The following is a 20,550-nucleotide window of genomic DNA, read 5'->3' as shown; positions in this document are numbered from 1 at the left end:
GAATTCATTTTAGAAATTCGTCTTCAAAATCTCATTCCAGAAATTTGTTTTAGAACATTAAAATGATTAGAGATGAAGAATTTACAAATAGTCACCGTACTTTTTAAATTACTTAAAACTTTACTTGAAAAATATAATAACAGCCGATCCGCACAAATTAAGCGGTTTTTCATGCATGTAGAATATGTTAAAGAATATGTATATAGAATAATGTATATAAAATATGCACTAAATTTATTCACTTTGAGGTGGAATAAATTAGTTTTCAAGATAAATTTGTATTCAGAATTAAATAAAAAGCTTACTAATAGATCTAAATTAATGATTAGCAAACTTAATAATAAAATTGAATCAAATATTTACTTCTTTAAACAAATGAAAATCACTTAATTTTGCACAGCAGAATTAAAGCTTCGACTTAAATTTCATTTATTTTTAATTAAAATTTTACTCCAAGAAATTTAAAAAAGACGGTCAGGACTTGTATTGGAGAGTCAGAATGATACAAAATGCGATAAAATATATAAATAAAGAAATAAAGACGGTTATGAAAAATAATTAATAATAACGATATCTAGTACAGTAATAATTACTAGAGAGCCAATATGTTGACTGATACGCCTGAGCTCAAATATTCTAAATATCAATATGTTTGAATGACAGATTCATATTTATATTTATATCTATCTCTCAAATTTTCTACTTTGGACTCCACTTTAAATCTTCCTACTTTAGACACCGTAACATGCAGATTCGTGTATTCATACTCGTTATTCACTTTCTGCAAATAAAAATCGCAAGTACAAACACATAAGTACATATGGTTTTCACGGTTGAAAGTGTCATGAACAATTAATTCACCTTCACGTTTGCATGTACTAGTCCTTTTGCTTTCGGTCCTGCTATGTCAAAAGTGAACTCCTCGTAAGACTCACCCTTTACTTTGTAATAGCGGTGACTGTAACAAATACAACACAAATATTACTTCCTTTAAACATTTCGAACAAACGGCTTTATTGAAAATAATTAATATCATATATAGGGTGTCCCATTTAACCTGACAAATCGTAATATCTGGAAAACTACATGTCGGATCAAAAAAAGTGGGTAATGAAATTTGTTCATCTCGAAGGGGTCATCCAATGATATCAAACTCGACCTCCCACCCCACTCCCGGAGGGTGTGGGGGGCAACTTTGAAATCTTAAATGGGAACCCCCATTTTTTATTGCAGATACGGATTCTACGCCACAAAATACGTAAATTTTGTCCGAAACTTTTTTTTTGATTCGTGATAGATGGCGCTGTAATCGCAAAAAATTATATTTTCCGCAATTCTCCAGAAATGATCATTGGATTGAGAAATAAAAAATATCTGTTCAATATTTTTAAAAATATTTTTAAAAAAACATAATAACAGTTATTCCCCCCCATCCCCTCGGGGTAAGGTGGATGGTAACGTTCAAATCTCAAATGAGAACCCACATTTTTCATTGCAGAATTATATTTTACGTGAAGTTTTTATGGAAACAATTTTTTTCATTCATGATAGATAGCGTTGAATTTTTCCGAGAAACTACTTTTAGCTTTACCTAGGAACGACGACGAGGACATAGATAGAGGACATAGAATTTGTAATGTAGTAGCTTTCTGTTCCCTTCGGGGTGCTTGTTTTAGGTGAGTCCCCTCGCCTCTCACCATCGGGGTGCTTGTTTTAGGTGAGTCCCCTCGCCTCTCACAATCGGGGTGCTTGTTTTAGGTGAGTCCCCTCGCCTCTCACCATCGGAGTGCTTGATTCAGGTGAGCCCCTTCACCTTCCACCATTTAATTAAATTAAATGCTCAAAATGATGGCCTTGAACTTCAATGCACTTGTTGATTCGTGCTTCAAATGCCTGTACGCATTTCACAAGTATGTCTGGTGTAATTGCGGCGCAAGCATCCCTTATTCGTTGCATCATGTTTTCGCGAGTAGTAGGTGTTTCTTTATAAACGGTATCTTTTAAGTAACCTCACAAGAAAAAATCTGGGGAGGTAAGGTCTGGCGATCTGGCTGGCCAGTTCACCGGTCCTCCTCTACCGATCCAGCGATTATTGTAATCCCGATCTAATACCTCACGTGCTACTAACGAACAATGTGCTGGACACCATCATGTTGAAACCACATGTTTTGTCGCACTTGTAAGCTTAAGTCTTCGAGCAACTTTGGTAGTTCTACTTCAAGAATGTTTCGGTATTCGTTACCATTCAAATTGCCGTCAATAAAATATGGTCCGATAAGTTTATCACCAATTATTCCACACCAAACATTAACCGACTAAGGACGCTGATGATTTACTTCACGAATCCAGTGTGGGTTTTCTACACTCCAATAATGCATGTTATGGCGGTTAACTTGACCATGGTTTGTAAAAGTTGATTCATCAGAGAATAGCACACGAGCAAAAAAGTTCGGGCTCATTTGTATTCTCTCGACTGCCCATTAACAAAACGTTAGTCTGTCTTGAAAGTCATCGCCAGTTAATTCCTGATGCAAGGACACATGATACGGATGAAATTTATGGAACTTCATAATTCTCCAAATACTCATACGAGGAATTCCTGATTAGTGCAAAATTTCTCGGACGCTCGCATGTGGATTATGAGCCACTGTAGCTAGTACTGATATTTGATTATTTTCTTCACAAACAGTAGCTCTACGCGTTCTTTTCTTCAGTTGTACACTTCCATCAGTACAAAACTGTGTACCAACTCTAACGGGTAACAACTCTAACGAAAGAAGAACGTGATCGTACTCTTTCAGGAAAACGCTCAGCATACAAATTGACAGCATCATCAAAATTTCTCCTACATTCGCCATAAATGAAAATCATTTCAATTTTTTCTTGCACAGTTACATAATCCATGATGCAAAGTCAGAAGAGAATGATAGTAATATGGAACACTCTTCAAAAATTGATTAAGCACCTCTCCTGATTAGAAAGGTAAGTATCTGATAATGATCGTCTCTTAAGTTCTATGGGCGCGGATGATGGAGAGATGCCACTAACAAATTAATTATGCAAAATCACCCCGCTGAGAGGCGAGGGGACTCACCTAAAACAAGCACCCCGAAGGGAACAGAAAGCTATTACGTCCTCGTCGTTGTTCCTGGGTAACGCTAAAAGTAGTTTCTCGGAAAAATTCAACGCTATCTGTCACGAATGAAAAAAATTGTTTCCATAAAAACTTCACGTAAAATCTAATTCTGCAATGAAAAATATGGGTCCTCATTTGAGATTTGAACGTTACCATCCACCTTACCCCGAGGGGATGGGGGGGAATAACTGTTATTATGTTTTTTAAAAATATTTTTAAAAATATTGAACAGGTATTTTTCTATTTTTCAATCCAATGTTCATTTCTGGAGAATTGTAGAAAATCTAATTTTTGGCGATTATAGCGCCATCTGTCACGAATAAAAAAAAAAGTTTCGGACGAAACTTACGTATTTTGTGGCGTAAAATCCGAATCTGTAATAAAAAATGGGGGTTCCTGTTTAAGATTTCAAAGTTGCCCCCCATACCCTCCGGGAGTGGGGTGAGAGGTCGAGTTTGATATCATTGGATGTCCCCCTTCGAGACGAACAAATTTCATTACCCACTTTTTTGATCCGACATGTAGTTTTCCAGATATTACGATTTGTCAGGTTAAATGGGACACCCTGTATATTCATACGAGTCGCCCTTTGCACGATAGAACTTGCATCTCGAGAAAATGGTAATGTTTTATACGTGCAAAGAGAGAAAAGAAAATTGCTTACCTATGTACGATACGATTCTTTTGTCGAATTATTTTAATAGGTTCTCCGAAAATGCCGACGATCTTGTTATCCTTTTTGCAATGTATCAAAGTATCCCTATAGACTTGCGGCATTTCACGTTTAAACTTGTTTTCCTTAATTATTAAGAAGACATAAAATGCTGAAGCCGTGATTAGCAGTGTTACGTATACAACACTATCTAATATGTCACCTAACATGAAAACGAAAAAATTTATTACAATATATCAATTAGACATAATGAAGTACAAAACTCAAAATTCACTTTTATTATATTTCTTAATTTCCTTTCTTTCCTTAGTTTCGTCAGTTTCTTCAGCTTTCTGGTCCTTCACTTTCTTATATCTTTTACTAGGTTCTATGCTCATAGCCGCAAGTATTCCCGTGTGAAAATAAACGTTGTATTTATAGTTAGGGAGAATATTACAGCAATGTGATGTATTACGCACAACCACACGACTTCTCTGGAGAATGCAACCTAATACTCTTGCTATTGCCATATCTTTAAGCACGGATATTATCAATTAATTATTAATAATTAATTCACACATGAGATATTTATAAATGTACCAATAGTAGTATTATGTGAAAGCAATATGATATTTTAAATAATTTATTCCAAATATATTATTATAAAAATATTTCAAGTTCCATCATATGATCTTTTTGAAGAAATTCTTTTCTCTTAAGTCATGACATAAGTAATGTTACATAATATTCTTTTTCGCTCTTGATTTTATAATGAAGTATTCTACTTACTTCGATATATGCGCTAAGGATAATTATAGTAAAATTTTCTCGAGATATAATTATTGGATTCTGTCGATTCGTAGAAGGACTTATTTGTCTCACGTATGTAACACTACTAACATTACTTTGATAGGCTAATAATAATATTATCTTTGAGTAAATACGTGTCTTCTATGTGTTTATGTATACTTACATGTGTGATATTATCAGTATATCTTATATTTGCATATAATTAAACTATATTTCTGTTATATGAAACAATGCAGATATGTGTATGAGCATGTTAAAAAGATAAAAACATCAATAATATCACTTATGATTTAACTATAATTAAGTATAAGTATAATTACTTATGATTAGGCGCAACGAATGTTATTAAGACATACAGTAATGTTTCGCGCCAATGAACGCGCGAAGTGAGAAATTGAGACACGAGAACGACCATACAAATTTACAAGAGGCCTCTAGTTGAGCGAAAGCAATATTATTGTATCATTGTAACGGCTAATCCGATTGAATTTGAGTAGACTTCATCAATTGCCTGAAATCTAATTGCATAAAAACTTTCCCTTTTTCATCATTGTACGAGGATAGTCCCAGAAGTACCCGACCTGACGTATAGATGGCGGTTGTTGTTTGAGAAGAATGACTATGGTAGAATAGGATAGATATAGATATTTAATTAACTAACAGAATTATTCTTTGCGTTTACATATAGGTTACCACTTAAGCTAAGTTAAGTGGTACAGAACTCTGACGACACCTATTTCAATTAATATGTATATATGTGGCGGGAAATCAGCTCCCGCCACCTGCCGCAGTGAACGCGGACGTTCCTTTCGCGGTTTCCGACGCTTCTTCGCTGCGTGCCTTGTCGGAACAGCTTCCGCGCGCCTCTTGCGCGCTTCGCGAGCCCGCTTTTCTGCGTCTTCGCGAGCCAGCATTTCTGCGTCTTCGCGAGCGACCATTCTGCGGTTTTGCGAGCGTGCGTTCATTGTGTTTCCGTTTCTTTTCTGTTCTCGAGCGAGCGCGCCCCGTGTGAGAGGCCAAGTGTAAGGAATAAAGTAATATTTTTCTGTCTTTCGAGTCGGCTCACTGGGGGCCCTCGAGGTCTGTCCTCGAGAGCCGCGAGGAGAACACATCCAACCAGGGTACGGGTGCCATGCCCTGTAAATCTGTATCTCATTCCCTTGCTGTGCGGGGTTGAAAGGCCGAGTCGAACGGGAGTCCCCTCGACCCCCACATATACACACTGTTATTTAGTTAAGGTTAGGTAAGTTAGGTTACGTATAAGGCGACGGGACAGAAGCACTGTACAGTATTCGTATTTTGTAAGGGTTAGATAGGCTTTGTACCTAAACCCAGTACACCATTTTGTACAACCTTTCTTTCAATAAAAAAAAAAAACTATGGTAGAAAGTACCAACCTTATAAAGCTTAAGTTTGAAGTTTGACGACGCTACGTTGTTTAGTATTTGTTTGGCAGCCATCAATAGTGAACGCTCTCAGTGAATTTGTAAACATGGAAAAAATTGGTCATCGTTATGTGACACAATACTTTCATTTGAAAGGCCTCAGTCCAACCAATATTAAAGCGGAGTTAGATTATACTCTGGGGACGTCTGCTCCTTCGTTTACAACAGTAAAATATTAGGTGGCAGAGTTTAAACGAGACCGTACGAGCTGCCAAGACGAACATCGCAGTGGTCGACCAAATGAGGTGACCATGCCAGAAATGGTGAAGAAAATCCACAAAATGGTATTGGATGACCGTCGACTGAAAGTGCGCGAGTTAGCCATGGTAGGCATTTCAAAAAGTACTGTACATCGCATATTGACTGAAAATTTGGACATAAGAAAGCTGTGCACAAGATGGGTGCCGCGATTACCTCACAATTGAACAAAAACAGCGTCGTGAGGATGTTTCAATCGAGTGTTTGGCGAAGTTTCACAGCAATAAAGTCGAGTTTTTGCGTCGATTCATAACCATGGATGAAACATGGGTCCATCACTTCGCACTTGAGACGAAGGAACAGTCAAAACAATGGACTGAAAGGAGAGAATCGGCTCCAAAGAAGGCGAAGACAGTTCCATCTGCAGGCAAGGTCATGGCGTCAGTTTTTTGGGATGCGCGTGGGATAATTTTCATTGATTATCTTCAGAAAGGAAAAACAATCAACGGCGAATATTATGCGAACTTATTGCAGCATTTGAGTGATGAAATCAAGAAAAAACGGTCGCATTTGGCGAAAAAAAGTGTTGTTTCATCAAGACAATGCACCAGTTTACACATCCGTTATCGCGATGGCCAAAATCAATGAGTTAAAGTTCGAATTGCTTCCTCACGTACCCTATTCGCCAGATTTAGCCCCTTCAGTAATATAGGGGTAGGTATGGCCAGTCGAAACATTCCCCCTCCACTCGACCCTCCGGCCACTAGATCACTAGATCATGCCCACCGGCACCGGAGGGTCGAGTGGAGGAAGAATGTTTTGAATGGCCATACCTACCCCTAAGGCTGAAAATGGCGGAAATTTGAATCACCGGAATAAAAATTAGCGTAATCTAAATATTAAATTTTTATTATTCATATTAGGCGTTGTTATGATTCTAGCTCTTGGTCAGCTGGTTAATTTGCATATTACTTTTGGAAAAATCTCCTAGGGTATCTATACTCTCTGCGAGGCTCGAACCCGGGGGGACCTCAGAGCTCTTGGAGTCAAACCCCGTCTCTTAACTACTGCTACTCTTTGATAGAAACTGGTTTCACGACGTATACGTAGAACAAAGAGAGATGTGTGTATGTGTGTGTGTCTGGTTAGTGCGAAGTCTCATGGAAAAATCCTGTAGGCCCTGGCCGGATTCGAACCTGGGTCCGCTGGCTTTCGAAGTCAAGCGTCTTATGCACTACGCTACTGCTATACCCTGATGGAAACTGGCTATATTGTATACAAATGTGGTGTGGCTATAAAATAACAAGACTGATGCTTCCACAGAAGAAGTACGCATGCGCCAAACGCGAACGACCGACAGCTGTGTAGCGTGAAGTCTTCTCTTTCGAATGCGGTGTCTCCCATGTCTGTAAACAAATTAGTCTGGCCGTGGCCTTCATTTATATAAGAGCTGTTGTTTTGTTTTGCCGGAAAAATGATAAGTGTAAAAATAGAGCAACGAATCGTCGTGAAATTTCACATGAAACTTGGAAAAAGCGCTACTGAAACTTATCTTTTATTAAAAGAAGTGTATGGCAATGAATGTTTATCACGTGCGCGAGTTTTTGAGTGGTTTAAGCATTTTCAAGATGGTTGAGCAGGCGTTGAAAATGATTCACGCCCGGGTCGCCCTTCCGCGTCAAAAACGGATGAAAATATTGAAAAAGTCGGTAATCTGATTTGATCTGACGGTCGGTTAACTATTTGTGCGATTGCTGAAACTGTAAGAATTGACAAAGAATGCGTAAGGCAAATTTTAATACATAAAGAACAAGTCATGGGTTCTCCATCAAGACAACGCGCCGGCTCGTTCTGCATTGTCTGTCAGGACGTTTCTAGCCAAGTACAACATCCCAGTGTTAGACCATCCGCCTTATTCATCAGACCTTGCACCATGCGACTTTTGTCTGTTTCCCAAGGTCAAATCTGCATTAAAAGGAACAAGATTTCAGTCCGTTGAAGCTGTGAAAAAAAAAGCGGCACACGTCATGAAGGAGTTCACAGAAGAAGACTTCCAGCACTGTTTCGAACAATGGAAAATTCGCATGGAGCGTTGTAGGGATAGAGGAGGGGTGTATGTTGAAGGTGATAATAACTAAAAATGTATAAATTCAAAATAAAATGTTTTGCAGCAATAGTCTCGTTATTTTATAGCCACACCTCGTATGAAGAGTATCGACGTCACGCGTGAAAAATTTGGCAAATTCTAGAACCTACGGGACTCCAGCCCCCACCATGAGACCCCGGCTCTCGACTCTCGTAAGTGTGTGCGAGCATGTTCGAGTAGGTAGGGATCATTTCAAAGACAAAAACTATCCAGCGATTGTTGGAAGACGATACCTCTAGTCTATGTCTACCCGAATATTTTTACCTGTGCGAATCCTCTCGCTTTCGAACTCGAAAAGTTTACAACGGGATTTGTTACCTCGAACTGGAAATCACAGAGAAGAGAGAAGAGGTGAAAATAAAGGAGTGCACAATATTTTTCATAGAATTAATTCACATTTTATTTTTCATGATTAAGATGAGACATTTATTAAAATTGCTCGTACAATTTTATTTAAATAAATCGAAGTAATTTCTTGAAATATAATGTGGAAATAAGTATCTAGAAACGTTAAATCTTTTAATTGCCAACGTACATTTTGCTCGATTTCCTGATAATTTGCGAAGAGCGACTGTTTCACGATGTCGTCGTCTAAGTTTTTCTTGGGAAGCCTGAGTTCTATCTCCGTTACGAGAAACCGCGCGCAATCGTTTACAAGTTTTGCAAACGTTTGCAGTTGTTCATATCGAGCGTCAATACATTTTGTTATAAGTTCTAGCCCGTCAAAAGATGTTGCCTGCATCACGATGTTTACCGTGTAGACTTTTCGTTTCTTCGTCGGCGGCTGCTGTCCCTGGGATGAATCGGTAGGCATCCTCTTCGATGCAGTGTTCATTTCGGTTTTCGTATTTTCAGTCACCATGATCGCCCTTGCCCCATACGCCGTGGTAAAGGTGATGGATACATCGTTGATATGGATGGGCTCCGGCACGGCTCTGGTTATCGAGTGCAAGTAATCATCTATGTGTTTCATGTACTCCTTAAATTTTTCCCATGTGGCGAAGTCGAACTAGATCCCTGTAGAGATATTGTCGGATAGTTTTATTGTAGGCTCGAACGTTATCCCGTCGTTTGATGCCCGCAATCCGATTTGCATCCTCTTGGTATCCGAAGTGTTGAGGGGATAAGTAGTGGAGAGAAGCATATAGCTCTCATAGCGAGCCTTCCCAGAGTTACCATACGCGATCTTCTTAAATTCTGCGTTTGCGTTATTCGCCATTATGTTTCTCACAAGAACTTATTATCCCACAGGTGAAAACACGAGAACTAATATACTTCGTTGCACGAAACGAGTACTAAGACTGAAGAAGCTCAAATGGTTTGGGCCCAGCCCAATGGGCTTCTTATAGGAAAAAGAAAAGTGGAGGTGTAGTTCTGTGTGCATACAACAAATAAATTTATTTCTTAATATTTGTTAAATGAGTCAGCCTAGAACGTTCTAGAATTTCTCAGAACAGAGCATACGTGTTCCTACAAATTTTATGATGTCGTGGGAGCAGGCGTTATATTTGTCGAAGCAGTGGATAGGAAAATACATTTTATGGTCTTTTGCGAAAATTTCCAATCGAACTCTATTGTAGTCAAAACCGATTATATCGTCCATTCTTACATCTAAATTTATGTTTAGATAAACACATTTCTTTAGATAAACAAATCGTTTGTGTAGACCGCAAAGGAATGGCGCACATTTTTTCACATCTGAGAATTTATAAAACGAGAAGAAAGAAGGTTTATTCTTTTGTGGCCGCGATAAGGTTTATTCTTTTGTGACTGAACGGAATGCGCGAACCCTGCAGATTCCGACGGGTTTTATGTTATCGCGGGAATAGGCATTATATTTGCCGAATCAGCGGATGAGAAAATGCCCTTTACATCTCTTTTGTGAACCGGAGTCTTATCCTAGTCAAAACTGATTATATTTTCTTCCACGCATCTTCCACGCAAATTTAGATAAACAGACAATTCTACAAAACGTTTTTCGTGTAGGGCTTAAGGGAACCGCACGGAACTCGCATTTTTCACGTTTGAGAATGCGAGATATAGATATGAGAAGAAAAAGGTTTATTCTTTTATAGCAGGAATAATGTGAACAGCTACTTTTAACAGATACTAAATTCTGCGATAAAACTAGACGAGTATATTGCCGAAAAGCGTTGGTATAGTTAGTCCCGCCTTATTTACACAGGCATTCGTGGAGGTTTCCCAAAATTTTGGAAGATCCATGTTATATAAAAGTTCGAAGCTGCTGCAATGTATTTTACTGTTTCTATTATTTCGAGCAACATTCCTATTCCGTGATATTCGTGAAAGTATAAGAAGATGTCGCAGCTTTTCGAAATTGTACGCGTGTATAATCGCAGCGTCGGTAGCAAATCCAATAATCAAACGTGGGAAATATCTGTGCGAATTCGCGAATGATAATGATGAGAAGACATATGAAGTGTTTTATAAATTCGCGGCCATGTGCAGTAGTGGCTTACTGGCGATGTTATTCGCTTGCGGGCAATTTTCAGACAAGAGTCGCGGCATCTTCTGGTCGTGGAAAGACATCATATAAACTAACTGACGAAGATATAGCGAAACACTCGATCCTTACTATAAACAAGTTTGACAATTTGTGCTTTCCCCGTTCGTTCGTCGCAACGATAATGTACAACGAACGCGGCAATGTGTGCACAGGAGAAATATATGATAAATGGAATTCCGTGAGGAAGCAATATTCTATATTACAACGAGACCTAGCGGTCGAACTGACACGGAAAGCTGGTGTCTGTATACCTGAAGAAGGGTGTGGTATTCCCGAGATCGAGCGTTTCCAGCATTATCTTGCCAGCAACGATATCGTGATCGTTGTTTATTACTTTAATTCCTTCGCACGTGGTGCGCCCCCCATGTACGATGGTAGCAGCGTACTCACCTTTCACGGGCGCGAAGCTAAAATGACTCTGAATATTATGTACTACAAAAAATCCCGGCATTACAATCCAATATTAAATTTAAGAGCTGCATCGGGCAGCCAAGGTTATTGTATACATTGTAATAGCGGATATAAGCCGGAAAGAGAGCATCGGTGCTCAAACGTATGTCCACGGCGTTCCAGCGTGCGAGGTATCAGGCGTAGAACTAATACGATGTGCTGCGTGTCAACATGAATTTTACGGGTCAGTGTGTTTCGAGCGTCATCGTGCGCAAAAATCGCTCCAAGGCACTTCATCTTTGAGCATCTGTAATCCTGAGAATTTGCGGCGACTGTGGCCGTTTGCGAAACTTGAGGAACAAACACAATTGCAATGAGATCTTTTGTCGTGTTTGCAACGCATTGCAATCAATGAATCATCTATGTTATATGAAACCACTTCGATGCGACACTGGTTCATCCGACACGATGAATCCGCAGCGAGTAGGAAACGAAAATGTAGTTGATGACATTGACGAAGCGACAGAAACAAGTAAGCGCATAAAAGGTCGCATCGCGTTTGTATTCTATGATTTTGAGACGCGTCAAGACGATATGATCGAAGGCACAGAAAACGTTAAAACTCACGTTGTGACGCTCTGTGTTGCGCAGCAGATATGTGAAAGCTGCATGAATGTAGACGATATGGCGTTGCGATGTCGTTGGTGTGGGATACGCGAATTTATATTTCGAGACAATCCGGTGAAACAATTCGTCGATTTTGTCACGAGACTGAGGAAGAGTTTCAAACAGATCATCTGCATCGCACACAACGCAAGCGCATTCGATGCGCAATTTATCCTACGACACTTGGTCAAGAGCGGTAATCGGGTGGAACCTAAGCTTATTTTAAACGGTACAAAGATTATATTGTTAACCGTTGGGCAAACAAAATTTATCGACAGTGTTAATTATATACCTATGCACTTGTCAGCATTACCAAAAGCCTTCGGGTTAAAGGATACTGCAGGCAAAGGCCTGTTTCCGCATTTATTTAACACTGTCGAAAATCAACATTATATCGGACCGATACCAGATGCAAGATACTATTCTCCCGAAACAATGAGACCGCCTGAGCGTGAGCGGTTTTTAGAATGGCACGAGGACATGGTGCGCAAAAACATAGAATTTGATTTCCAACGGGAAATTGTGAGCTATTGCCGGAACGATGTCGATATTCTTCGATGAGCTTGTCTTGCGTTCCGTAAGATTTTCCTGGATCGTGGAAAAGTATGTCCGTTTGAAGAATGCACAACCATCGCCTCTACGTGCATGAGAGTTTTTCGTAAAAACTTTCTGCGTGAAAAGGAGATAGGTATTATTCCTGCGGGTGGGTATCGGCGTGTCAACAATCAATCCCGCAAAGCGTTAAAATGGTTGTTGTGAGTAGATAGACTAGGGGGATTCTAACCCAAATTGCTAATTAATTATGCAAAAGACATTATTTATTAATTAATATTTTTTAATTAATACCCCCCTAGTTTATCCCCCCTCTTTATTGGTACCCTCTCCTCCTCTAACCCAGAATTTTTAATTCTATGAGCAAGATGGCGGCCGTGACGTCACGAGAGAAAAACGCGTCGGACTGTAGGTAGACTCGAACCTGGGCTCCGCGGGTTGCTATCGGACGCTCGAACCTCCTAGACCATTGCTGCCTGTTGTTAGTAGACGTCTAGCGAAGGTTCTTACAGTATATGTGTGATGACGTCACGCATACGTCAAAAGAAAAAACATGGCGGCGGTGTAGGCCAGACTCGAACCTGGGTCCCGCGGTTGCTATCGAACACTCGAACTTTCTAGACCACCGTCGCCTATTGCTAGTAGATGTCACGTTACGGGTAAGATGGCGACCGTGACGTCACGCATACGTCAAAAGAACAAACATGGCGGCGGTGTAGGTAGGGTCGAACCTGGGCCCCGCGATTATTATCGAATGTCTATCGGACGTCTCTCGAACGTCTATCGGACGTCTCTCGAACGTCTCTCGAACGTCTATCGGACGTCTCTCGGACGTCTCTCGGACGTCTCTCGAACGTCTATCGGACGTCTCTCGAACTTCCTAGACCAGTGCCCGGAATTACTTGCACGGTCGGGCCGATTTCTGAGAGCTACGCCTCCTTACTTTCCCTTACCGCTCCAGCCCGCACGGCGGACCTAGAAACTGACAGTCGCGAGGCGCTGTCTCAGGCACGTCACATGAGACAGTCACATGAGACGCTTCACAGTTTAACATAGCTTAAACAAATTTATTTATTAAAACAACTCCATAGGCATTTTTTATAGTTTACTAATATAATATAGTCTTAATATTAATATAAATATATATTAACACTATGCCGTCCGGCGACACCACAGTGGTGTCGTGCGCGAACTAGCGGTCAACGGCCGGCGACACCCCAGTGGTATCGTGCGCGAACTAGCGGTCAACGGCCGGCGACACAACAGTGGTGTCGTGTGCAAACTAGCGGTCAGCGGCCGGCGATACCACAGTTGTGTCGTGAGCATAGTATCGTTCAGTGGCCGGCGACAGCACTTTAGTATCTTTTGCATTCTGTTGGTGTTTTGTTTAGGTAACAATAAGTTACACACGTCAACAAGTTTTTTATTTTTATAAGTACTTGTGCCCTTTCATCATGGCAGACGAAAGAGACGATACGAATATTTACGATGAATGCGCGGACGTCTTGTCTGACGTTCCGGACGACTTGGCCGATTCGGAAGAAGACATTGGATATCAAAAAGATGAAAGTGAAGCAGAATCGTCAGAAGATAGTGAAATATTTCCAAGAAAAATTCGGCGAACGCTACGGTTGCCAACTGATTCGGATGAATCCGATGAAGAAGACAGTGCACAGTGGTCAGACTTTAATTTACCGAGGACCAATAATAAATTTGAAGGATCTCCGGGTCCAAACATATTTCCCAAAGATACACAGAGCCTCGAGGATATCGTAGAATTATATATTGGGAACGATCTATTTGAATATATTAGCAACGAAACCAACAAGTACTACAGTCAAAATTTCAATAGAAGGAAACTGGATAAAAAAAATGCCAAATTTGTCGACGTTACGGCACCCGAACTTAGAAAATGGTTTGGGCTTGCTATCCTTATGGGAATTGTAAAAAAAGCAAGGATCGATGATTATTGGTCAACGAATCCGTTGATAGACACACCGATATTTCGCAAAACGATGTCCCGCAACCGATTCAGACAAATATTATCATTTTTACATTTTTCCGACAACAACAATAAACCGGATAATGCCGACCGGCTTTTCAAAGTGCAATCCATAATTGATTATTTTTCCAAAAAATTTAAAGAAAATTTTAATCTGAGTCAAAACATCTCAATTGATGAAGGAATGATACCATGGCGTGGACGGTTAAATTTTAAAGTTTACAATCCGTCGAAAATTACGAAATACGGCATATTCATTCGGATGCTGTGTGATTCGAGTACGGGATACATTTCCTCATTCAAGATATATTCCGGCGCTGGACAGCCTTTAGCAACAATAGTGATGGGACTATTGACACCTTCTTATGGAAAGTGGCATCACCTCTACATAGATAATTATTATAACAGTGTAGAACTTGCAGAGAATTTACTTGAAAAGAAAATTCGAGTTTGTGGAACGATACGGCAAAATAGAGGATTTCCGGAAAAATTAAAGGGCGCAAAACTCAATGTGTTTGAAGCTTGTCATCAACGGAAAGGTGAAGTACTCGCACAGGTATGGAGAGCTTCGAAAACTAAAACGATACGAATGATCTCTACAATACATAACGCCACTTTGACTGACACTCAAAGAAAATGTAGAAAAACCAATTACACAATAAAAAAACCTGAAAGTGTATTAGACTACAACAAATACATGAAAGGTGTGGATCGGGCAGACCAATATTTGAGTTATTACCCTATATACAGAAAAACTGTAAAATGGTCAAAAAAGGTTTGCATGTACCTCTTTAATTGCGCATTATTTAATGCATTCCGTACATGTCAATATTTCAATACAGAACACAAGAGTCTCCGATTTCACGATTTTTTATTGAAAGTGTCTGATTCGTGGATAAAAGACCATGTACCTGCTTCTGAGCAAAACTTGGAGGTTGCCACTACATCGCGTACGTCTCATCATGATCCGGTTGACAGACTTTCCGGTCACATAAAGCAACACCAACTGATACTTATTTCCGAAACGAATAAACGAAAACGAAGAAACTGCCATGTATGTTCCAAGAACAAAAAAAGAAGAGCAACAAACTTAATGTGCAAGTCTTGTGGAGTTGTGTTACATCTTGGAGACTGTTTTGCTGCATATCATATGAAAGAGAAATACTAAGTACCAAAGAAAATGCAAATAAACTAATATATAAAACAAACAAATTTTGTATTTATTTACGTATGTATATCTTCGAAATTTCATGAAAGTAGGGGAACAGGGTTGAGAACTTATGAGAACTAACGATGAGATTAGTAAAACTTAACAATTTATAATCTTCCGATAATGTCAAGAACGGCCGGCGACAAGCCAAGTAATCCGAATTAGCGCTGCCGGCGCCAAGCGAATAAATTTTTACGAGACGTGCGGACGGCAAAGTGTTAATAGAAATATTAATATAAGTAATATTCTTAATATAACTATAATATACACTGTATATTATAGTTATATTAAGAATATTACAGTGTATACAGTGTATATTATAGTTATATTAAGAATATTACTTATATTAATATTTCTATTAATATAAATATATATTAATATTAAGACTATATTATATTAGTAAACTATAAAAAATGCCTATGGAGTTGTTTTAATAAATAAATTTGTTTAAGCTATGTTAAACTGTGAAGCGTCTCATGTGACTGTCTCATGTGACGTGCCTGAGACAGCGCCTCGCGACTGTCAGTTTCTAGGTCCGCCGTGCGGGCTGCAGCGGTAAGGGGAAGTAAAGAGGCGTAGCTCTCAGAAATCGGCCCGATCGTGCAAGTAATTGCGGGCACTGTCCTAAACCATTGTTACCTATTGCTAGTAGGCGCCTAGTGAAGGTTCTTACAGTGTGTATAATGGCGTCATGCATGCGTCAAAAGAAAAACAAAGTCGAAACTAGGCCAGACTCGGACCCGGACGCTTCGTTTACTGTGCGATGGTCCTACCACTTAGACCATCATAGGTTAGGTTGGAAGGGAATACAAAACGTTCGTCGAAAAAGTATTTTACCATACCGACTTGCGCCGGGCACTATCCTCATCGTTCTGAGGAGGAGGAAGGGAAGTAAAATGGGAGACATATAGAATTAATTTATACATAATTTTATGTTTTAGAATATCATTTATTTGTTCACGGCTTCATACATTATATTTTTTACAGCGCATGCTAACAATTCACAATCAATGAGCGACTCGCGGTCAAAGTCGCTGCTTTCTTGTATTGTTTTTGTTGCAGTATATATATTAGTATTAGGTGCGCAACTAAGTTCTCGCTGTTTTTTTGATGAAAATGCAACTTTATTGTGAAAAAATGGTTACAAATGAATCATTCAAAATATTGCCCATCGCTAGCGACAACTTTTTCCCATCTTTCTGGCAGAGCTCGAATACCGTCACGGTAGAAGTGTTCGTCTTTTGAGGCTATCCACGAATCAAGCCATTTTGAGATGTCTTCATATGAGCGGAACTGCTGATTAGCCAGACCATGTGCCATCGAACGGAACAAGTAATAATCGGACGGCGCAATATCTGGGGAATATGGCGGGTGGGGTAGGACTTCCCATTTGAGCGTTTCTAAGTAGGTTTTAACGGGTTTGGCAACGTGAGACCGAGCGTTGTCATGCTGTAGAATCACTTTTTCGTGCCTCTGCTCGTATTGTGGCCGCTTTTCGAGCAGTGCTCGGCTCAATCGCATCAATTGAGTTCGATACCGTTCGATTCCCCAGTGATGGTTTCGTTCGGTTTCAACAGCTCATAATAAATAACACCGCCCTGGTCCCACCAAATACCTAGCAAAACCTTCGCAGCGTGGATATTCGGTCGAGCCGACGACGTAGAAGCATGACCGGGCAGTCCCCATGATTTTGTTCTCTTTGGGTTGCTGTAATGAATCCATTTTTCATCACCTGTAACGATGCGATGAAGAAAACCCTTCCTTTTTTGCCGCTGGAGCAGTTGTTCACAGGCGAAAAAACGACGCTCAACGTCTCTTGGCTTCAAATCATAAGGAACCCAAGTTCCTTGTTTTTGAATCATTCCCAACGCATGCAATCGCTTGGAAATGGCTTGGCGGGTAACTCCTAATGCTGAAGCAAGCTCTTTTTGCGTTTGGCACGGATCCTCATCGAGCAATGCCTCCAATTCAGCGTCTTCGAAGGTTTTTGGCCTTCTTTCACGCGAACGGTCGTCAACATCGAAATCACCGTCTTTGAAGCGACGGAACCAATCACGGCACGTTGTTTCACTTAGAGCAGCATCTCCGTAAACTTTTTGGAGTTCTCGATGCGCTTCAGCCGCCGTTTTCTTCGAATGAAAGAAGAAAAGCAACACTTCCCGCAAATGACGATTATTTGGCACAACAACCAAAAGTATATGACGCAAAAACAAAATCACTAATGTGTCAAAGCGGTTTGTTTACCATATGTCTAAGCTTGGTTCATGACGTTTTGGTTATGTCACATTCGACCAGCATTTACTACTGGAGCCATCTCTTGAAAAACAGCGGGAACTTAGTTGCGCACCTAATAATATAATTCTTCTTTTCACGAAGAATATTTACAAAACTTTTGAATTTTACACTAACTATACAGATATTTTCTGATATCCATACTGACCATCCATACATGTGATTGATGCAATTTTCAAATGTAAATAATACATTTAACGTATCTGGTGTTACATATAAGCAATTATTAAAAATTGTGAGTTTCACAATTTGTGAATAAGACATTAAACATTGCTTCCTGATGGGAAAAAACACTGTTGAAGCAAAGGCATGGCTTGATAAATGTTACGGCACATCTGCTCCACCGAATTCAACCATCAAATATTGGTTTGCTGAGTTTCGTCGTAACCGTACGAGCACAAATGATGCACCACGTTCAGGAAGGCCAAATGAGGCAGTTACTCCAGAAAACATCCAGAAAATCAGTGAAATCGTGTTGAATGACCGCAAAATGAAATTGAGTGAGCTAGCTAACATCATAGGCATCTCAAAGGAACGCGTTGGCCATATTTGTAAAATTTGTTGGTCATTTGTAAAAATTTGTGAGTTGTACATCTTACATGACGTTATTGTTAATTCTTCTATACGCATCGGGGGAGACGATGACTTATAAAAATTGGCCTGCAGAAATCTTTTGATGTCAGCACGTTGCCCCATTAGCGCATTCCAAGTTTTGATCGGCAATAGCAGTTGTTTGCCACGATTATCATCAATGACTATGTCTATGACGGGTTCAGCTCCTACGCTGATTCCGATATTCAAATATTTATAAGCAGTTGCAGTCAAAGCGTATCGGCGTCCTAAGATATGCATAGCAGGAGGTCGTGGAACGCTGAAAAGACATAGAAAATTTACATGTCTGAATCTTGGAAAAATTACTACGGATAAACTAAAAGAAATAGCATTATAACACTCACCTTTCGCACATTTTCTTGCTCGGTGGAGCCTCGTCCTCATGTTGAGCAGGCATGTAATAATTTGCGTGTTTAGCGTTCACTTCAGCACCGGCAGCATACATTTTTACTATGTAGACACACCCAAACTTTACTATGTAGACACACAACCGATGAATCTCGTGTTCATAGAGCGACTGAGAGACAGAGGTTTTTTTTTCCGAAGCCTAATATTAAAGCTACTTTAGGGCATCCCCTCCTCTTACTCTTCAGAGTTGTAGCGCATGCGCAGATATATTCCTCAAAACAGGAAAGTAAATGAGATGTAGATATCTTTGGTTTAGACTCGGGATGGCATTAGAGATGTCGCTTCCGAACGACATCTTTTAACGATATCAGGGGAGAGGAGAGTGTCTTGACCATGGAACGTCAGGTAGCTCAGTGGGTTTAGAGCAGTCGCCCTGCAAGCGAGAGACCCGAGTTCAATTCCCGGTCTAGCTACTACCGTACTTACGCGATATTTTTTCTCTCTTCGCGACGAAATAAGAAGCAGGTCCCATCGCCTAGTACGCCCTCCTTCTTTCACGGTCGTCATTTGACTCGCGCATATCCGAACGTGTTTTCTAACGGAGAGAATATAAAGTAAAGGATTCCAAAGAGCCGAGTATTCTCTGTAGTTAATAAAGAAATGGAAGACTTTACCCAAACCGAACGAGAACTGTTGGAGCAATCCACTCGTCTGAATTCGCGAGAGGCTTACGACGCGTGGGTGCAAAAGTTTGACAAGTACTACATGGGCTGAAAAGTCTTTGGCTTAACAATGAAAAAACGATTTTTTAATGAAAAAAGTGTTTTATTCCTCGACATAATCTCCATTTAGAGTAATGCACTTAGTGTAACGGTCCGCTAACATTTCGATGCCGGTCTTATAGTGCTCGGTGTCAAATCCCTCAAAATAGGCATTTGTTTCCAACTTGACTTCTTCATTCGAGTAAAATCTTTTACCAGCGAGCCACTGCTTCAGTCGGGGAAAAAGGAAATAGTCGCTGGGGGCCAAGTCTGGAGAATACGGGAGATGCAGGACCAATTCATAGCGCAATTTCTTTAATTTATCGGTCGTATCGCGAGCCGAGTGAGCTGGAGCATTGTCTTGGTGAAACAAAATTTTTTTCTTTGCCAAATGTGGCCGTTTGACCTTGACCTCGTCGTCCAATCGATCCAGTAATGTACAGTAATATTCTTTATTGATAGTTTTACCATGTTCAAGATAATCAATGAATATTACGTTATGCGCATCCCAAAAAATACTGGCCAAAACCTTGCCGGCTGATTGTTGTGTCTTCGGGCGCTTCGGACGGCTTTCACCAGGCAATAACCACTCCGCTGACTGCCGATTGGACTCCGGTGTGTAGTGATGGATCCATGTTTCATCCATTGTGACAAATGCAAAAACTCCTTCTTATTGCGGTTAAACCAGATTTTGCTTTGAAAGTCGAACACGTTCCGCTTTTTACTCAATTGTCAAAAAACGCGGCACCCAACGTGAGCAAAGCTTTTTCATGTGTAAATATTCATGAATGATATGGCCAACG

General features: G+C 40.1%; 2 protein-coding genes and 1 pseudogene across 2 annotated transcripts; 2 read left to right on the top strand and 1 right to left on the bottom strand.

Moving 5' to 3' along the window:
* Positions 1-625: 625 nt before the first annotated feature.
* On the bottom strand, positions 626-3,998 carry LOC105190620 (uncharacterized). Its single transcript, XM_025306686.1, has 3 exons — positions 3,801-3,998; positions 862-958; positions 626-781 (listed from the first exon to the last, which is right to left on the bottom strand). Exons 1-3 carry the CDS (start codon positions 3,911-3,913, stop codon positions 644-646), a joined length of 348 nt encoding a protein of 115 aa, XP_025162471.1. The 5' UTR covers positions 3,914-3,998; the 3' UTR covers positions 626-643.
* A 3,498-nt stretch (positions 3,999-7,496) lies between these two features.
* On the top strand, positions 7,497-8,379 carry LOC112590374 (uncharacterized; annotated as a pseudogene).
* A 5,597-nt stretch (positions 8,380-13,976) lies between these two features.
* Positions 13,977-15,692, top strand: LOC112590373 (piggyBac transposable element-derived protein 4-like). The gene has a single exon (XM_025306668.1). The coding sequence runs from the start codon at positions 13,977-13,979 to the stop codon at positions 15,690-15,692; it is 1,716 nt and encodes a 571-aa protein (XP_025162453.1).
* The last annotated feature ends 4,858 nt before the right edge of the window (positions 15,693-20,550 follow it).

The sequence above is a fragment of the Harpegnathos saltator genome, unplaced genomic scaffold (assembly GCF_003227715.2).
Source record: "Harpegnathos saltator strain DR-91 unplaced genomic scaffold, Hsal_v8.6 scaffold796, whole genome shotgun sequence".
In the NCBI taxonomy this organism is placed as follows: Eukaryota; Metazoa; Arthropoda; class Insecta; order Hymenoptera; family Formicidae; genus Harpegnathos; species Harpegnathos saltator.
This window is presented reverse-complemented; position numbering and strand designations above follow the sequence as displayed.